Source organism: Electrona antarctica (assembly GCF_951216825.1).
Source record: "Electrona antarctica genome assembly, chromosome: 10".
Lineage (NCBI taxonomy): Eukaryota > Metazoa > Chordata > Actinopteri > Myctophiformes > Myctophidae > Electrona > Electrona antarctica.
Genome location: NC_136791.1, coordinates 30,597,093 through 30,613,142, shown reverse-complemented (window position 1 = coordinate 30,613,142; position 16,050 = coordinate 30,597,093). Strand labels below are relative to the sequence as shown.

Genomic DNA, 16,050 nt, shown 5'->3' with positions numbered 1-16,050 from the left:
AACACTTTCTGTACACTTTATTGAAAAATCTTCCTCCTAGTATAATCATAGTACCTGATGATCATGTTTTAGGGGGGAAAGAAACCACGGCACTCCATCTTTAACAAAGAATTCTGAAAAGGCAGGAAACCATTATTTTTATTATTAGAACAGCTAAAAAGGGCACGAGAGAAAACAGCTCTCCATGTGCCGAGGTGGCATGAGGACAAACGTGGCAAATAACAAAACACTCAATACAGACTGAGTGGGAGTCAACAGATAATTACAATAATTATTACAATTAATTAAAAATCAGACATCCCAAGTATTGCTCTTTACTTTTTTATTAAAAGAAACGATGTTACTGTATTCGATACTTCAGTACACAACAACATATAGAGGCCTGTCACTGGTAAGGTAACACACGAACATTTCATATCCAGGAATTTATTCACATTATAGACATTGCTCACAATTCTGCATAAAGCCCAGCCAACCCATTCTGAACGGGAACCCCTTTTGTTGTTTCAAGCATTATGTTATACTTTAGCTATTGAAAAATAGCAGATCTATAAGCTCATAGCGCGGCACCGAGTGCCGCGCTACGAGCTTGTAGATCTGCCATTTTTAGAAAAATCTTGAAAATGTGGCGCAAATCTTTGAATATATTCTTTCAGAGCGAACATTTTTAGCTCAAATCTTTGCTTCTGGGGGGGGGGGGGGGGGGGGGGGGGGGTCACTGGAACAACATATTTTCAGATACATATATTTTTGGGGGTCCTTGACATGAAAATGTTTGAGAACCACCAACTGTCAGGATTTAGAAGAAGTACTGAGCAAATACACAGTATGCGGGTGCATTCTACTCCTTTCATTGAGGTCTAAATGTTTACCCAGTCATATGTCTGCCTGTCTGCTGTCCCACTTATTGTTTTCTTTGCAGTCTTTTTTTTTTATTGACTCCTTACCCTATTGTTGGGTAACTGTGGTTCATGGTGTTTACACTGATTTGCACTTAGGAAATCACTCTGGATAAGAGTGCCTAAATTAGAAATTGTATACAGACAATTATTTGTACATATAAATTAAGTATATTTTAATAATGCAAATGTAATTCTGTAATGATTGTTTAAATACATTGTCTTTATAATGTCTCTTCACATCTCCTGACAGTCTTACTGTATCTGGCAATCCCCTTTACTGCTCCCCCCCCCCCCCCCTCTCTCTCTCCCCCCATTCCCTCCTGTACTCCCACGTCCTCTGGGGGACTACATATCGTGAAGAGCTTTCTCTTTGTTTCTGGAGTAATTGGCCGAGATGAGCTCACCAGTGGCAGAGTCCCTGTCACCACCTACTCAATATGGTGCAAGGAGAGGGGGAGAGAGTGAGAGAGGGGGAGAGAGAGAGAGAGAGGGGGAGAGCGAGAGAGGGGGAGAGAGAGAGAGCGAGAGAGGGGGAGAGAGAGAGAGAGAAGGGGAGAGTGAGACAGAGAGAGAGAGGGAGGGAGAGAGGAATGGACTGCCACAAGTGCCAGTGTCTCTGATTATTAAGAGAAGCCAGTCATTGTACAGTACATGAGAGGCAGTCGGACTGACACACAGGTTTAGGGTTATCATTTCATTGGCCCGCTGGTCAGGCCTTTCATTAGAATGTGCAAATTGGCACTTTACATGACTCAATGGAGATGTCCAAAAGAGACATCTCTCTGCAGGATAAAACAGGAACAAAGAGGGCTCGGCGTATCATCTGGAGGAGGATGAAAGACATACAAGGCGTTCTGTTGATTTCAAATCCTCCTCAAACACAAAAGAGATGTTGCCAACCTTTTAACTCAACAAGAAAAGGGCATCGGTTCAAAGATCTTTTCTTTTCCCCCACTTCCTTTATGCATTGTGACGTTTGATCATGATCATTGCTTTAGTTCACTGAAAACCTTGAAGAGATGTTTTAAAAAAGAAAAATGTCAGCTAGTTCCAGTGAAACTCCTATATCTGGGACCACAGGCACTTTCGGCTCCAGCCGATAAATACTACATTATTCTCTAACCAGATTAAGTCAAAGCCGGGAGGACAACGCATTGATTAGGTAGTGAGTAAAAGATAAGTGAGAGAGTGGGTGGGTAGCCTGTAACCCTGTGGTTCTCAAAGTGGGGTCCGGGGGGGTCCATTTGGTTCCATTTGTACACTCTCAGAGTTAAAGTAACATTGCTTTTACAATATCAATTGGGGTCCCAGAGATAGACATGCCATTAAAATGGTAAATGGTGCATTTATATAGCGCCTTTATCCAAGGCGCTTTACATAGATTGTGCATTACATTCACCCATTCACACACACATTCATACACCGATGGCGGCGGAAACCATGCAAGGCAGCAACCAGCACATCAGGAGCAATTAGGAGTTCAGTGTCTTGCTCAAGGACACTTCGACACTAACTCTGGGGGAGCCGGGTTTGAACTGGCAACCTTGCTGTTACCATCCAGCCACTCTACCCCTGAGCCACCGCCTATGGACCCTATGGGGGTCCATAGCCTAATGCATGTCAACCTGGGGGGGGTCCTTGACATTAAAAGGTTTGAGAACCACTGACTGCTAGTAGCCTACCTCGTCCCATCGGGAAGCTTCCGGTCAAAAGACGTGCTCCGTGGGATGGCCGCTTGGTGCTGCAGGATCTGCTGGCACTGCAGGCGCTCGGGGCCCTGTGTGGGCGAGCCCCGGGTCAGGGGCCCCTGGCCCGCCGTGGTGGGCACACGGTGCCAGGTGGTGTTCCTCCGGAAGGGGGTCTTGTACTCGCAGGGGGTCCCCTCGCTGTCCACCTTGTACTCCACCATGGGTATGCGGTAGAGCTCCGAGCAGCCCCTGGGACAGACAGAAGAGGAGAAAGTTTGTTTGTTTGTTTTGCAACTGAATGGCTGGAAATGGAGATTAAGAGTTTACAGAGTACACATAGTACATGCACAAACTTTCTTTAATGATAATATCTGGGTTCATGATGTATGATGTATTTTCTCTAAGGTTATTGTAGCAGTCAATTTGTATTGTATTATGGTACTGCAGCTAAAACTGCTTTAGAAGCCAGACAGAAATGCCATGGACTGGTTATATCAGAGTGGTGATTTATAGGCTAAAAAACCCCATTAGAAATACGTTTGAGGGACATAATCAATAGTATGTACACATACACAGTAACAGCTGAAAGTCTCGTCAGAGTCTGTTGGCGTCTATGCATTCTGTTGACCCTGAAGCATTATAGGTTCGTTTAAGGTCAGAGATCATTCTTTTTTTTTCTTTTATATAATCTTTTTATTCAGAGTGCCATACAGTCATGAAAAACATGCTTTGCATTACAATATGCACTTTTTTTTTTTTTGCTGCCAAACAGACAGAGATCATTCTAAACTTAGAACAGACGTTCTACTGTGTTGCCATGACAACACCAGAACACCTAAATGCCTATATGTAATCCCAAGATGTAATGTGTATGTCTAAGGAATGCGGGTACACAGGGCTTAAAGGAATGGTGGACATTTTTATTTTGAAGTTTCATCTTGAAACGCTGGCTCTGAAGTTTCTGAACCAATCAGAGTGTCGCATCCCTCCAGGCTATGGGGTCTCAAAGTCTGTGACTTCCTGCACGTGAATTCCGTTTGTAAACAAAGTGACAGGGAGACATTGGGAAAAGCCAGCGGATTATTTCTAACCTAACCTCTAACCTCGTACAAGGTTTCTTCGACTATGCATGCACCTCCTGGTACCACAGCAACTCTAAGGCCCTTAAAAATAGGCTCCAGACTTCCCAAAACAAACTGGTCAGGCTACTACTTGGCCTCAATCCCCGAACCCACCTCACCCCTGCCCACTTTGACAGGCTGGAATGGCTTAGGGTTGACGACAGAGTACAGCATCTTGCAATGGGTCTGGTCCACAAGATTTGATACACCACCAAGATACCCATGTACCTGTCTAAATACTTCCTTAATGTCAATGAAGTCCACACCCACAACACCAGAGGGAGTTCAACAAATCATGTGCAACCCAGATTCGGCACAATCAAGGGACTACATTAATTTCGCTCCTATGCCACCAAAATGTGGAAAGCCCTACCAACAGTCATTAAGACTTTGACTCCTTCAAAACCTCCCTCAAAGGGCACCTATGGACTGCTGCAATTCGAAACTGGCCCCCGTAAAATCTGAATCCCCACCCACCCCTTTTCCCCCTCACTGTTTCTTTTCCCTTTTTACCTCTATGATGAGTTCCTGTTTTGACTATATAGTTGTGTATATTCGTACGTCTCTAAATGTTTTCATGAATTGAAAATGGTGGGCCCTATTGTAAACAAGTGTAATGCTTTATGGTGTCGTCCACTCACAGTTAACAGTTGTTGTATTGAGTTGTACTTGAAATGTACTGTAATTCTGCAAATGGTTAATAAATCAATAAAAAAAACCTATGGTGTGTCGGATAAGCGTGCGCAACCCAGGAATGCGCGTGCTGCCGTACAGTACACATGCACACGCACTGAGCTTAGAAGCTCATTTAAAAGATTATAAAGCCGTTGGAAAACCCTTTCTCTGTCTGAATGGAGCTCGGAATCTCAGTTTGTCACTTAATATTATGCTCCCAACCGAATGCTCGTCATCTCCCTCCCATCATCACTAGGAACAGCACTGACTGTCTCTGGCTCAGACTGCATCTGTGATGCCATTTCATGCAACATTAATCTCTGGGGTCGGGGGCAAGCACCAGTGTGTATGTTTGAGATGAGGAAGGTCAGAGAGAGAGTGTGTGTGTGTGTGTGTGTGTGTGTGTGTGTGTGTGTGTGTGTGTGTGTGTGTGTGTGTGTGTGTGTGTGTGTGTGTGTGTGTGTGTGTGTGTGTGTGTGTGTGTGTGTGTGTGTGTGTGTGTGTGTGTGTGTGTGTGTGTGTGTGTTGGTTTGGGCGAGGGGGGGCTTCAGTGTTAAACAGCCTGGGTGTTCTGCCCGCCTCTCCAAAAGCATCTCATGCGTGACCCCCAATGATTACATTGCCCACCCCTCCCCCATCCCTCCCGCACACCCCAAGTCCATTTTCCAGGATCCACTGGGAAGTGGAATGCTCTGTATACATTTGCTGTGGTCATACATGTACACAAACGGGGCGGGCCGGCTGATTGCAGGGGCCACGTTGGAGGGGAGGGGAGGGGATGGGGGGGGGGGGGACCGGTAATCCCACTCTAGAGAGACCCTTTCATCAAACTGGGCCACGGGTGGCTGGGCTGCTTACTGCCGGCCTCCCTATAGAACCAGCAGCAGCGGGCGTTATGAGATCTAACTACCATCTTTCACCTCACCCTCCTCCTCCTCCTCCCATCCTCCCTCCCTCCCTCACATCTGGTCAATGTCAAGGACCAAGGCGGCGTCTTCATCCATGATGGACGACTGTCCTCGATCCTGCGTGCTCTAAATGCTCCATATGCTCATATAGCGTTAACCTAAATACTGTATGGAAGGACGGGTACGCTGCTGTGGTGGGTCCATGTACAGTAAGAGGGAAGGTGAGAGTAATGAGTGGCTTTAAAAAGGCCCAGAATTGCCGTTTCATAAAATAGAACTTCACCTTGTTAAGTAAAGCATGTCGGTTACCACATACCCCCCTCCAGCTAATTTCACTTCCTGCTTTTTCCCCCCTCTAATTTCCTAAAAGGAGAACGTGCATGGTTGTGGTTATGGGTCATACCTCATGCTGCTGTTGTGCAAACAGGTGGACTAGGGGTGATTCTCATAAAGGAGGTGTATGGTTGTGGTTTCAGGTCATACCTCATGCTGCTGTTGTGCAAACAGGTGGACTAGGGGTGATTCTCATAAAGGAGGTGTAAAGTGAGGGTGAAATCAAGCACAGCGAGCATAGTTTAGAGATGGAAGATTAAACTCTCCTCTACATGCAGCTATAAAATGACAGCAAATCTAAAATGGTAGAGCCACGATTTGACAACCAACCATCCATGGGCACCGCGCGACATGTAGGTATAGTCATACACTACTCACTTTAAGCCAAGCAGTTTGTCAGAAATAGCCTTCATCATTGTATATCACTATACATGTTGACACTTGTGAAACGTTCAGCCTTTAAAGAGTGCTACAGTACCACACATTGCGTTATAGATAATAATATAGAGATGTGCAATTGACCTTTGTTCCTGTCCTCTTTGTTTAACAACAGCGTTTGTTGATCTCATTTCCCTTTCTTTCCAAACACTCGGGACATCTCGTTGAAAGATAGATGTGTTAACAACAGTTTTAAATACTTCAAAGTGTCTGTTAATGACCTTTTTTAATGGGGCAGCTAAGCCAGTCATTACGTAGATTAACTACGGGTCCCTCAAGCCATGTTGCCACACGTCATTACCCTTCTTATAGGTTAAACATGGCAAACAGCTCGTCAACGGGAAAGGTCTCAGCTGTTGCCCTTGCTGTGCTTTTAACACCGAGATTTCACCAGGAACTGACAAGTTAAGATATTCCTCTTAACAATCTCAACATTTTCACTGTTGCGCTGCACAAGCTTAGAACACGGCTTCAGTGGGAAATAGTGGAGAGAAAAAAGAATTTAAAAAAACGGGATGCGTTTTGTGGAACATGCTCCAGGGATTCGGTCTTGCAGCGCATAAATCTTGCAGCTCTAGGAGGAAATGTGTCTGCAGTTAAACCTGAGCTTGGAGGCAGGCAGTACTTGTAGTCTCTGAAGCAACCAGACCCACCCAACACGGCTGGATTACAGCTCCAATACAGCCCAGGAACTGTTGGAAGATTTACACTCTGTTGCCTCGAAAACGTCTGCCAAGAAATACAGCCACGCTGCTACATCTGAACACGGGGGCTTGTATCAGAGACAACCCAACGGGTTATTCAATCTTTTGACGGATGGCAACATTTCCCTTGAAACTAACATGGTGAAACTAGCAAGAGCGTATCGATGTGTCTGATGCATTAGCTGAGATAGCGTGATATACTACTGACTACTGCAGCATTAACAAACGAGTGTTCCTGCTTGGATCAGACCGTTTCTCGTCTTTTAGTTTCGACGTTACCATCTGTTTGATCTGTTGTGGGCCACTCCTTCCGCCAGTACGTGGCTCACGATGAATTACAATGGTGTGGCTTGACAAGGTTCTAACCTCAGCCAGAGAGCTGTCACTCTAATGACAAGGCCAGCGGTGAAGGGACGTGCTAATCCATTCCCACACTCGGACAACAGTGTCACAGCAAAAAGCCAAGAGTTCACAACCTGCAACGGCAACTCTAAAGACCTTTGTCAAGGACTTCCATTAATGAGGTGCCCTGAAAAGGGTATAGATTGTCAATATGGAAATGCCACCAACCAGAGTCTTTCTAATGGTTGTTTTGCCAACTGAAATTCCATTAGGCTCTTTGCAATCGTTTTCCCAAACTGATTTAAAGTGGGGACCAACTTCTTGAAAAGAAAGTGATGGGATTAAGAGAGAGAGAGAGAGAGAGGCAGGCATGTTGTGAGTTTGCATTTGGAATCATGAGATATTGGCATGGGAGGTAAGAAGCACGGCTTCAACTTTAACCATTTATAAGTCCTAATCAAAAAGGTAAAAAAGTAACGCATCTACAAGCAAAATATATTCTTTTTAAAGAGAATTCAAAACAATTAAAGGACCACTTCACCACTTTTCATCCTCACTAATGTTCATGATAAAATACCACATTTCTTTTCTACTCAGTTTGTGTCTTCCAGTGACATCATCGATGGGGAACTGCAGGCTTTCTTTTCCTGAAAAGTTGCAAAGCAAAAATGGAAGCCATCGTTCTCACGATAATATAATCTAAATATATTTAAAAACAAATCTTGTTTAAAAGAAATCTGCCTAACGATGATGTCACTGGTGGACGGGTTTCTGAACTGCCCACAGCCCTCCTATGAGACACAGACTGAGTAGAACGTTATATGAAGAGATGTTGAAAAGTGGTGAAGTGGTCCTTTAAAAAAAATGCCCAAAATAGGAATGCCAGGTTCAAAGTGGTTAAGCACTGCGGAAAATCCAAATCTTCTTTTGATTCCAATGGCATTTGTTAACCTTTTTAGAGATCATAAACTTAATCCATTACCATTACATCACCGATTATATATTATACAAATTACAGGTTAAACACACATTTAGTGCATTCCAAATCCAAAGCCCCCCCAGTGTTTCCCCCCACACTGGGTTGGCACAAGGCTAACATGTTGAACTTGTTTAATATAAAGCTTCCAGAGTGGTGATGGAAACGGCTCTGGTATTGCACTGAGCGAGGACCACATCCTGGCTCCAGTGTACTGTAAACACATACAGTTCTAGGCAGCACTAATATTAGAGCCATATCTCATTTAGTTTGAGGCAGAGCGTAGTGACGCCTTTCAAGGCATAAACAGCTTACAGTATATTAAGAGTAAGACCTCCTGGTTGGAATAACGTGTTCCTTCCACGTGCTACGTCCAACCAGGGAAACTCCCCCCCCCTGTCAGGTGTAAAGGAGCGACTTGGACACTCATGGATGAAGGAAGCATGAGTTCAAGTCCGTTGCTCTCCCCAGGTTTGCGGAGGGTGTGTAGAGCCCAGGATCACATTAGGTAATTGACACATGGGTGAAAAATGGGGTTACAAAATCGTGGGATAAAAATTATAAAAACGGAGGGATGCGTTATAAAAGTAGGAAAAGGGAAAGAGAGACGCAGGGGGTTCTAAATGGTTATTTTTCTATGAACGTCACGGTAAATTCAGCAGCCAGATAGCATTACAGACAAACACCCCATATCCGCCACGGAGGAGGGGATTAAATAAACTAGCTGACATTTTTCTAATTTTAAAACAACACAGCCAAAGCATAGTCAAACATAGCCACTCCTATCCAAATGCACTTATGAAAACATTTCTGCTTGTCACGGTAGCAGTTTAGAGGCTGTGTATTGTCTGGAGGTCGTGAGACTCTTGTCCATTGTTGTTAGTCTGGGCCCTCATCTCTCCAGCTATGGGAGGGACGGGGGGGACGGGGGGCTGGCACTGGGCTCCTTCTGAATTCCATTCCCTTGAGATAATAGTGGAGAAACTGGAGCACTCATTGTCGACCGGCAACACTTTAACAACTCAAAGAACCAGCAGCGAAAAGAGTTGAGGGCCCTCAAGATTCTTCGCCCGACCTCTCACCTCTCGATGCGTTTGGGAGAGATTGGGGAGAAAATTCACAGGGCTTTACAAAAGGGACCCTTTTCTGCTTCTCATGCCACAAATAAAACTGAACACTAGTGCTTCAGTAATGCCTGATGTATACTTGGTTGCAACGCCGTGTTGCGCACCGAAAATAGCAGATCTATAGAGACCCGATTCACCATTTGTCAGCCTTCTGATTGGTCCCTGACTGGCTAACCAGCAGGCTCTTTCTGCCTTGTTCTGCCCTGGTTCTGCCTTGTTTATGTTTACTGACACCAAGTTTAAAATTAAGCAATAAGCCACGAGAGGTCTCAGGTTACCGGGTATTTTACAATGGCTGGGGGCGTAGGCAGACCCGACGCGGAGCGGAGGGTCTTCTACCCCCCAGCCATTGTAAAATACCCGGTAAGCTGGGGCCTCGAGTGGCTTATTGCTTTTCTAAAACGGTTACAAACATATAGCAATATTAACCTAATACAACTATTAAATTCACAAAAGTAGCTACGCTTTGCGCCATCAGAGCGAGCCACATCACTTCCTTGTTTTGCTCGGCAAGTAGGCTATGTGACGGGAGAATAGCGCTTGATGTCTTTACGGGGCTGCCTGGAGCCACACATTCACAGTCATATGAGCTGGGCGGTGGTTAGACGCCCGCACGGCATGGGTTTGTAAGGTAATCAAGCGCTCCCCTTCCCCAGTACAGCTACAGAGATGCGGAATCAGGTGGGAATGATATAAAGTGATTGAAGGTGTGGGTTATCGGTGAAATTTACACCGGTCACGTGACGGTAACCAGCCAATCAGAATCAAGTATTGGGACTAACCGTTTTAGAATAAGAATTGAATGTACAGAATATCAATACAAAGCAACTGAAAAACACCTTATTTCAATGGTAGTGGATGGAGAGAGAGGATTTTTTTGTCCAACCATGAAACGGCAGCCAATGGGTGCAAAGAGGGGCACAACCACGGGCGGGACTTGACAAAGGGTCGCCTTGTAATGTATGTGGACGGTGTTTGGGGATTTCAATGACGGCACACCGCAGGGAAGCTACAATACTGTAAATATAAGTTATATATATATGACAGTATTAATTCTGGATTAATAGAAATCAACAAAAGACGAGATGTCTCGTCTTGGCACGGGCGGGTTTAAGCTCTATATATGAGAATTCTCGAACCTGGCCTAGATTGTGTTAAGATATTGTCCCTACAGTAACCCCAGTAGTAACTTACTTCTAATCTGCCCTACACATCTGTTCACACGCGACATATACATGTATACAGTATGTGGGTCAATCAGACCATTATGGGAGGACTTAATGCATGTTGTTGTTTTTGTCTGCATTGGCATAGTGCCATCTGTCTAAAACACTTTCTGTCTGCATTGGCATAGCGCCATCCGTATATAGTCTAAAACACTTCTGTCTGCATTGGCATAGCGCCATCCGTATATAGTCTAAAACACTTTCTGTCTGCATTGGCATAGCGCCATCCGTATATAGTCTAAAACACTTTCTGTCTGCATTGGCATAGCGCCATCCGTATATAGTCTAAAACACTTTCTGTCTGCATTGGCATAGCGCCATCCGTATATAGTCTAAAACACTTTCTGTCTGCATTGGCATAGCGCCATCTGTATATAGTCTAAAACACTGTTTCTGTCTGCATTGGCATAGCGCCATCCGTATATCTAAAACACTTTCTGTCTGCATTGGCATAGCGCCATCCGTATATCTAAAACACTTTCTGTCTGCATTGGCATAGCGCCACCCATTTGTGGGTCGCGGACACATTTTTAAGGGTCCCTTCATTTATATATATATATTTTTTATTGTCAAAAAACATGATTTTGATGACATAAATGAGGTTTGAACATGATGAGGTTTTTCAATAATTTCATGAAGAAATCCAACACAAAATCAAATAAATTCCATGAATTGGAAGTAGTAGTGAAAGCTGATCTAGCTGATCTACAAGCTCGAGCTTGTAGATCTGCTATTTTCGCTAGTTTGGGTCCCGGAGAGACGTCTTCATTTCTCTTTTGGGTCACAGGCTAAAACGTTTGGGAACCCCACTGGTCTAAAATCATCTTTCATTGGCCACGAAAAGTGCTTTTCTCAGCTTCAAACATGTCAGTCAAACATATTAGCCAGATGCTCTGCACGGCAGTGTTGTTTTTGGCAGCAAATGTTGATTTTAGTTTTACTCATATAGTCTCTTGAATAGTTTTCATTTAGTTTTAGTCACATTTTAGTCACCTGGAATGTTTTAGTGTTAGTCTAGTTTTAGTCGACTAAATGTCATAAGATTTTAGTCTGTATTTGGGCGGGCCTTGATGCCGTCGACTGTTTTTTTCAGCATGCAACTAATTGTAAAATGACTTATACTGGATCTCTTGTCCACTAGTCCCTTCCTAACATCTAGTTTTTATTTGTTGACGAAATTGTCAGTATATTTAGTCTTAGTTTTAGTCATCATAGCTTAGTTTTTATTTAGTTTCCATTTAGTTTTCGTCAGTGGAAAAAGGTAGTCGGCGAACATTTTTCGACAAATGTTTCGTCTTAGTTTTAGTCGACGAAATCAACACTGCTGCACGGGAACAAACAAACCAAAAAAAAGCCCAACGTCACCGAATCCCCCCCATTTCCATAATCCGGGTTCCAACGAGCTGGGCAAAAAAGTGGGCATGTTGATTGTCGACACTGGTTGAGTTTTGGAAGATGATTGTTTTGACTGCTTTCTGCTCGCATGAACTCCGATTATGGTTGTATCATCATAGTACTGTATCATCACACAGATCGCGGTAAGAGGATTAGTGCTGCTTGCTGCCAGAGAGGCTGTTGTGTTGGACTCACAGACCAGGCACGTTAGGCCCACCATCTGGGGGAGCAAATATGTCAGTCCTCCGATGCCAGACCATAATGCGAAGTTGAGATACAGTTACTGTATCACTCGCTCGCTCGCTCGCTCGTGCGCACGCACGCACGCACGCAAGCACGCACGCACGCACGCACGCACGCATGCACGCGCATCTTTTGGCGCATCTGCCAAAAGATTTGTACAATGGATTTTGAGGCTTTAGTTCTGCACTCTTTCAATGCAGAGGTTCAAGAGCTTAGCAAAATAGAACTTTATAGGCTTTGGATGTGGGGTTTATGTTTTCGTTAGGGGGGATTTGAATGAAACTTTGTGTAAAGTTTGGTCACGGGGCGAGGGAAGAACCAATTAGCTTTACACGTCGATTGCCTATGATGGTTGTGGCATTTGTTTTTCTCCCAAAAACACAAATTCTGAACAGATTGAACTATTTAAAGCTGTTAAACAACTGACTTAAACACCATAGTGGACAGTAACAAAGTACATTTACTTAAGTGCTGTACTTAAGTACAATTTTGAGGTATTTGAACTTTACTTGAGTATTTCCAATTCCCAATACTTTTACTTCTACTCCACTACATATCAGAGGAAAATATTGTACTTTTACTCCACTACATTTATTTGAAAACTTTAGTTACTTTGTAGATTTTGATTATTATTTAAAAAAGAACATACATTATACACTTCAGCGCTACAGTATATACATTTACAGTATATACACACGCTTGTAGATCTGCTATTTTCAAAATATTTTTTTCATTTGAAAACCTGAAATAATATACTTTGTACTAATTGGTACTTTAAAGGTGTAGTGAAATGAAAAATATGTTTTTCACACTTTTAGACCATCTCCGTGGTCATTATATGAGCATACCTAACAATGGATGCCAAAAAAATGGGAAAATTCTCATTTTTGTGTGTTTTTATATCAAAAGTCCATAAAAATATTTGTTTTATTACTTCCTGAAAACGAAAACGTGCTGCGTGATGACGTGTCGAGGCCCACATCGATAAAAGCCAATAAAAATGAAGCTCACGCGTATCCTCTCCATATGTGCGCATCCGTGCAGCACAGCTGCTATTGATTACAGAAATCCTCCGTTTTTATTCCCATTCCAGATAACATCCAGACAGTGTATTACTCGGTTTCAACTTAATCATCACGCTAAAATATGTATCTGAAAACATTATAGGGTAGAAATAAGCCACATAACAGTAAACTGGTACAGTTGGCCGTCTATTTGATTTGTAAACAAACACACACCACGCTGCTGCGTATAGCATAGCAACAGTCCCTAGGTACCGTCCCATCGCCTGAAGGGATGCGACGCTCTGATTGGTTCAGAAACTTCATAGCGGCGTTTCAACTTGAGACCGTCTGAAACTTCAAAATAAAATGTCCGTTTCCGTTTCACTACGCCTTTAAGTACATTTTGATGCCAATTATAGCTTTGTACTTACTCAAGTAAATTTTGAATTCCGGACTTTTACTTGTAACGGAGTATTTCTACATTGCAGTATTGATACTTTTACTTAAGTAAAACATGTGAGTATCTTTTCCACCTCTGTTAAACCCGAACACATGCTGTGAACAGTAAACCCACTCTGCTATATGTGTGTGTGTGCGTAGGCACAAACTGGCGCGGCATATAATATTGGTCTGCACAAATCTGTCCTTCTAAATAAAACGGCAAAACAAAGATGTCAGAGCGGAGCGTAGTGAAAGCGTAATGGATAATGCTTTCATTGGTATAGCGCCTCGCAGACAAAACAAGCAGGTGTGCGTTTGGAAGTGTTGGAGTGTTTCCGCGCCAGGCCTTCATCTCCACAAAGGATCATTTGAAATATGCGTCTCCCTTTCAATTAGCGGAGCAATGCCGTTCCCGCCGCGTGTGCACGAGCATCTCTTAAGAAGCCATACATACACTACAGAGTAATTGCTAGATAGAAGACGGCATGGAAAAAGAATCCCACAGAAAAGAGCAATCTGAGCGTGTGAGCTGTCTGACTAGAACAGGAAGAGTTGAGCCATTAATCAACCAAGCTCTTCTCATTATCATCAGTGAGAAACGCTGACTGTCTCTGTCTCTTCAACAAGACCCGCTCACGCACGCACGCACGCACGCACACACACACACACACACACAGGGTTGCACGTGCACATACATCAGTGAGAGCTTTTCCTCTCCAGAGAAATCACTGTGTGTAACCTTCACAGCGAGGAACATCAACCCCAATGTGACAAAAAAAAGAGAACCCTGTGTCTCTAAGCCTTTTCTGCATGGAAATCATCACCAATATTGAGAGCAAATGAGCAATTTAGATCAGCTGCAGCAACAAACGAGAGAAAGGACGCACCGTCGTCTTCTATTATGCTTACAACTACCTTTCTGGAGTGTTCATTTCTCCTTTAAATAACATAACCAGTGGAGAACAGATAAGAAACAGCCTTATGGGATTCATGTAGAGCACCAAAGTCTGACGACAATATCCCTAGAGGGCGCTATTCCATGAGTTTGTGTATTTTTAAATTTGCATTGTAATCCCCATAGGGGGATCTTCGATCGCCTCATGTAAGAACTGTGAACTTGAAAAATAATCAAATCATCCCGTCGGTTTCACAGCTTCACTCATATGGATATGTAGAATCAACTGACTGCGAGAAAACGCTAACTAATGTTACTGCCGCCGAATTAGTTACATTTTCCCTAGAAACACAGACACCTCCCCGACAACATCGCCGAGTTCTCAAACTCTGCGAACCTGACCCCGACCCGGCCCAACGCTTTGGGGCCAGGCCGGGACCAAGATGTATGCTAATCAGTAGGGCCGGGTCCCGCCTCAGGCTCCATGAACAAATATATATATTGCATTTCTTTAAATAATAATAAAACTAATAGTTCTGTTCTGTTTCTTTTGTGTATTTATCTATTATGAAGATGGTGCTGACTGGCGTTTCACTTTTACTCTGTGTAGAGAATTCTGCCCAAACCTGACCCGACCTGGCCTAAAAGCTATGCTAATTCGCCGGGCCGGGCCTCGGGTCGGACCAGTTAGGGCCCAGTTAGGGCCGGGCCTCAATTTTCAGGCCCGTTGAGAACTCTAGTTCTCATATGGTGTCATCACAACATTCATAGAACAAGGGAATGGAGGAGAGGTGGTGACTGAGAGATACAGTACCTGCGGGGGGCGCCGTCCTCGTGCGGCTGGATGATGACCACCCTGACGGTGATGGAGGTGCGCAGCAGGTCGATCATCTGCTCGTGCGTGAGCGTGGCCACGGCCACCTTGCAGATCTCCACCAGGCGCGAGCCCTGTCGCAGGCCCGCCTTCCAGGCGAAGCCAAAGGGCTCCACGTCCGCCACGATGCCCTCGAAGTTGACGTGGAAGCCCAGCTGGCCCAGGCCGTTCCGACGCAGCGTCATGTCCACCGTCTCGCAGCCTCTGGTCGCGATCTGAGGGAGGGGGATGGAATCAGTGGTGGAAAGTAACTAAGTACTTTTACTTAAGTACTGTACTTAAGTACAATTTTGAGGTATTTGTATTTTACTTGAGTATTTCCAATTTCCAGTACTTTTACTTCTACTTCACTACATCACAGAGGCAAAATGTGTACTTTTACTTCACTACAATTATTTGCAAATTTAGTTACTAGTTACTTTGGTGATTTTAATTTTGATTACATTAAAAAACATACATTAACCACTTCAACCCTATACATTTCGGCCATTTGAAAATAGCTTGTAGATCGGCTATTTTCAATAGATTTTGTACACATTTTGAACTTGTGAAATGGGACATCCTGCACAATGAGTACTTTTAATTCCGTACTTTTACTTGTAACGAAGTAGTTCTAAATTGCAGTATTGGTACTTTTACTTAAGTAAAACAATTGAGTACTTTTTCCACCACTGGATGGAATCGATCAGCCAGGATTGATAATTAATGAACCCATTTAGACCTGAGGACGTGCCTTAGCTTTTAACCACTTTTGTTTT

The 16,050-nt window shown here is 43.8% G+C and overlaps 1 protein-coding gene across 3 annotated transcripts in view; it reads right to left on the bottom strand.

Moving 5' to 3' along the window:
- Window positions 1–16,050, bottom strand: part of LOC306931685 (signal-induced proliferation-associated 1-like protein 2) — a 152,438-nt gene that overhangs the window by 36,522 nt on the left and 99,866 nt on the right. For all 3 annotated transcript variants that reach the window (XM_079513228.1, XM_079513229.1, XM_079513230.1), the window contains exons 11-12: window positions 15,233–15,507; window positions 2,585–2,839 (exon numbers count right to left, since the gene is read on the bottom strand). In XM_079513228.1, the coding sequence (XP_079369354.1) occupies window positions 2,585–2,839; window positions 15,233–15,507 (530 nt within the window). The remainder of the gene's footprint in view (window positions 1–2,584; window positions 2,840–15,232; window positions 15,508–16,050) is intronic.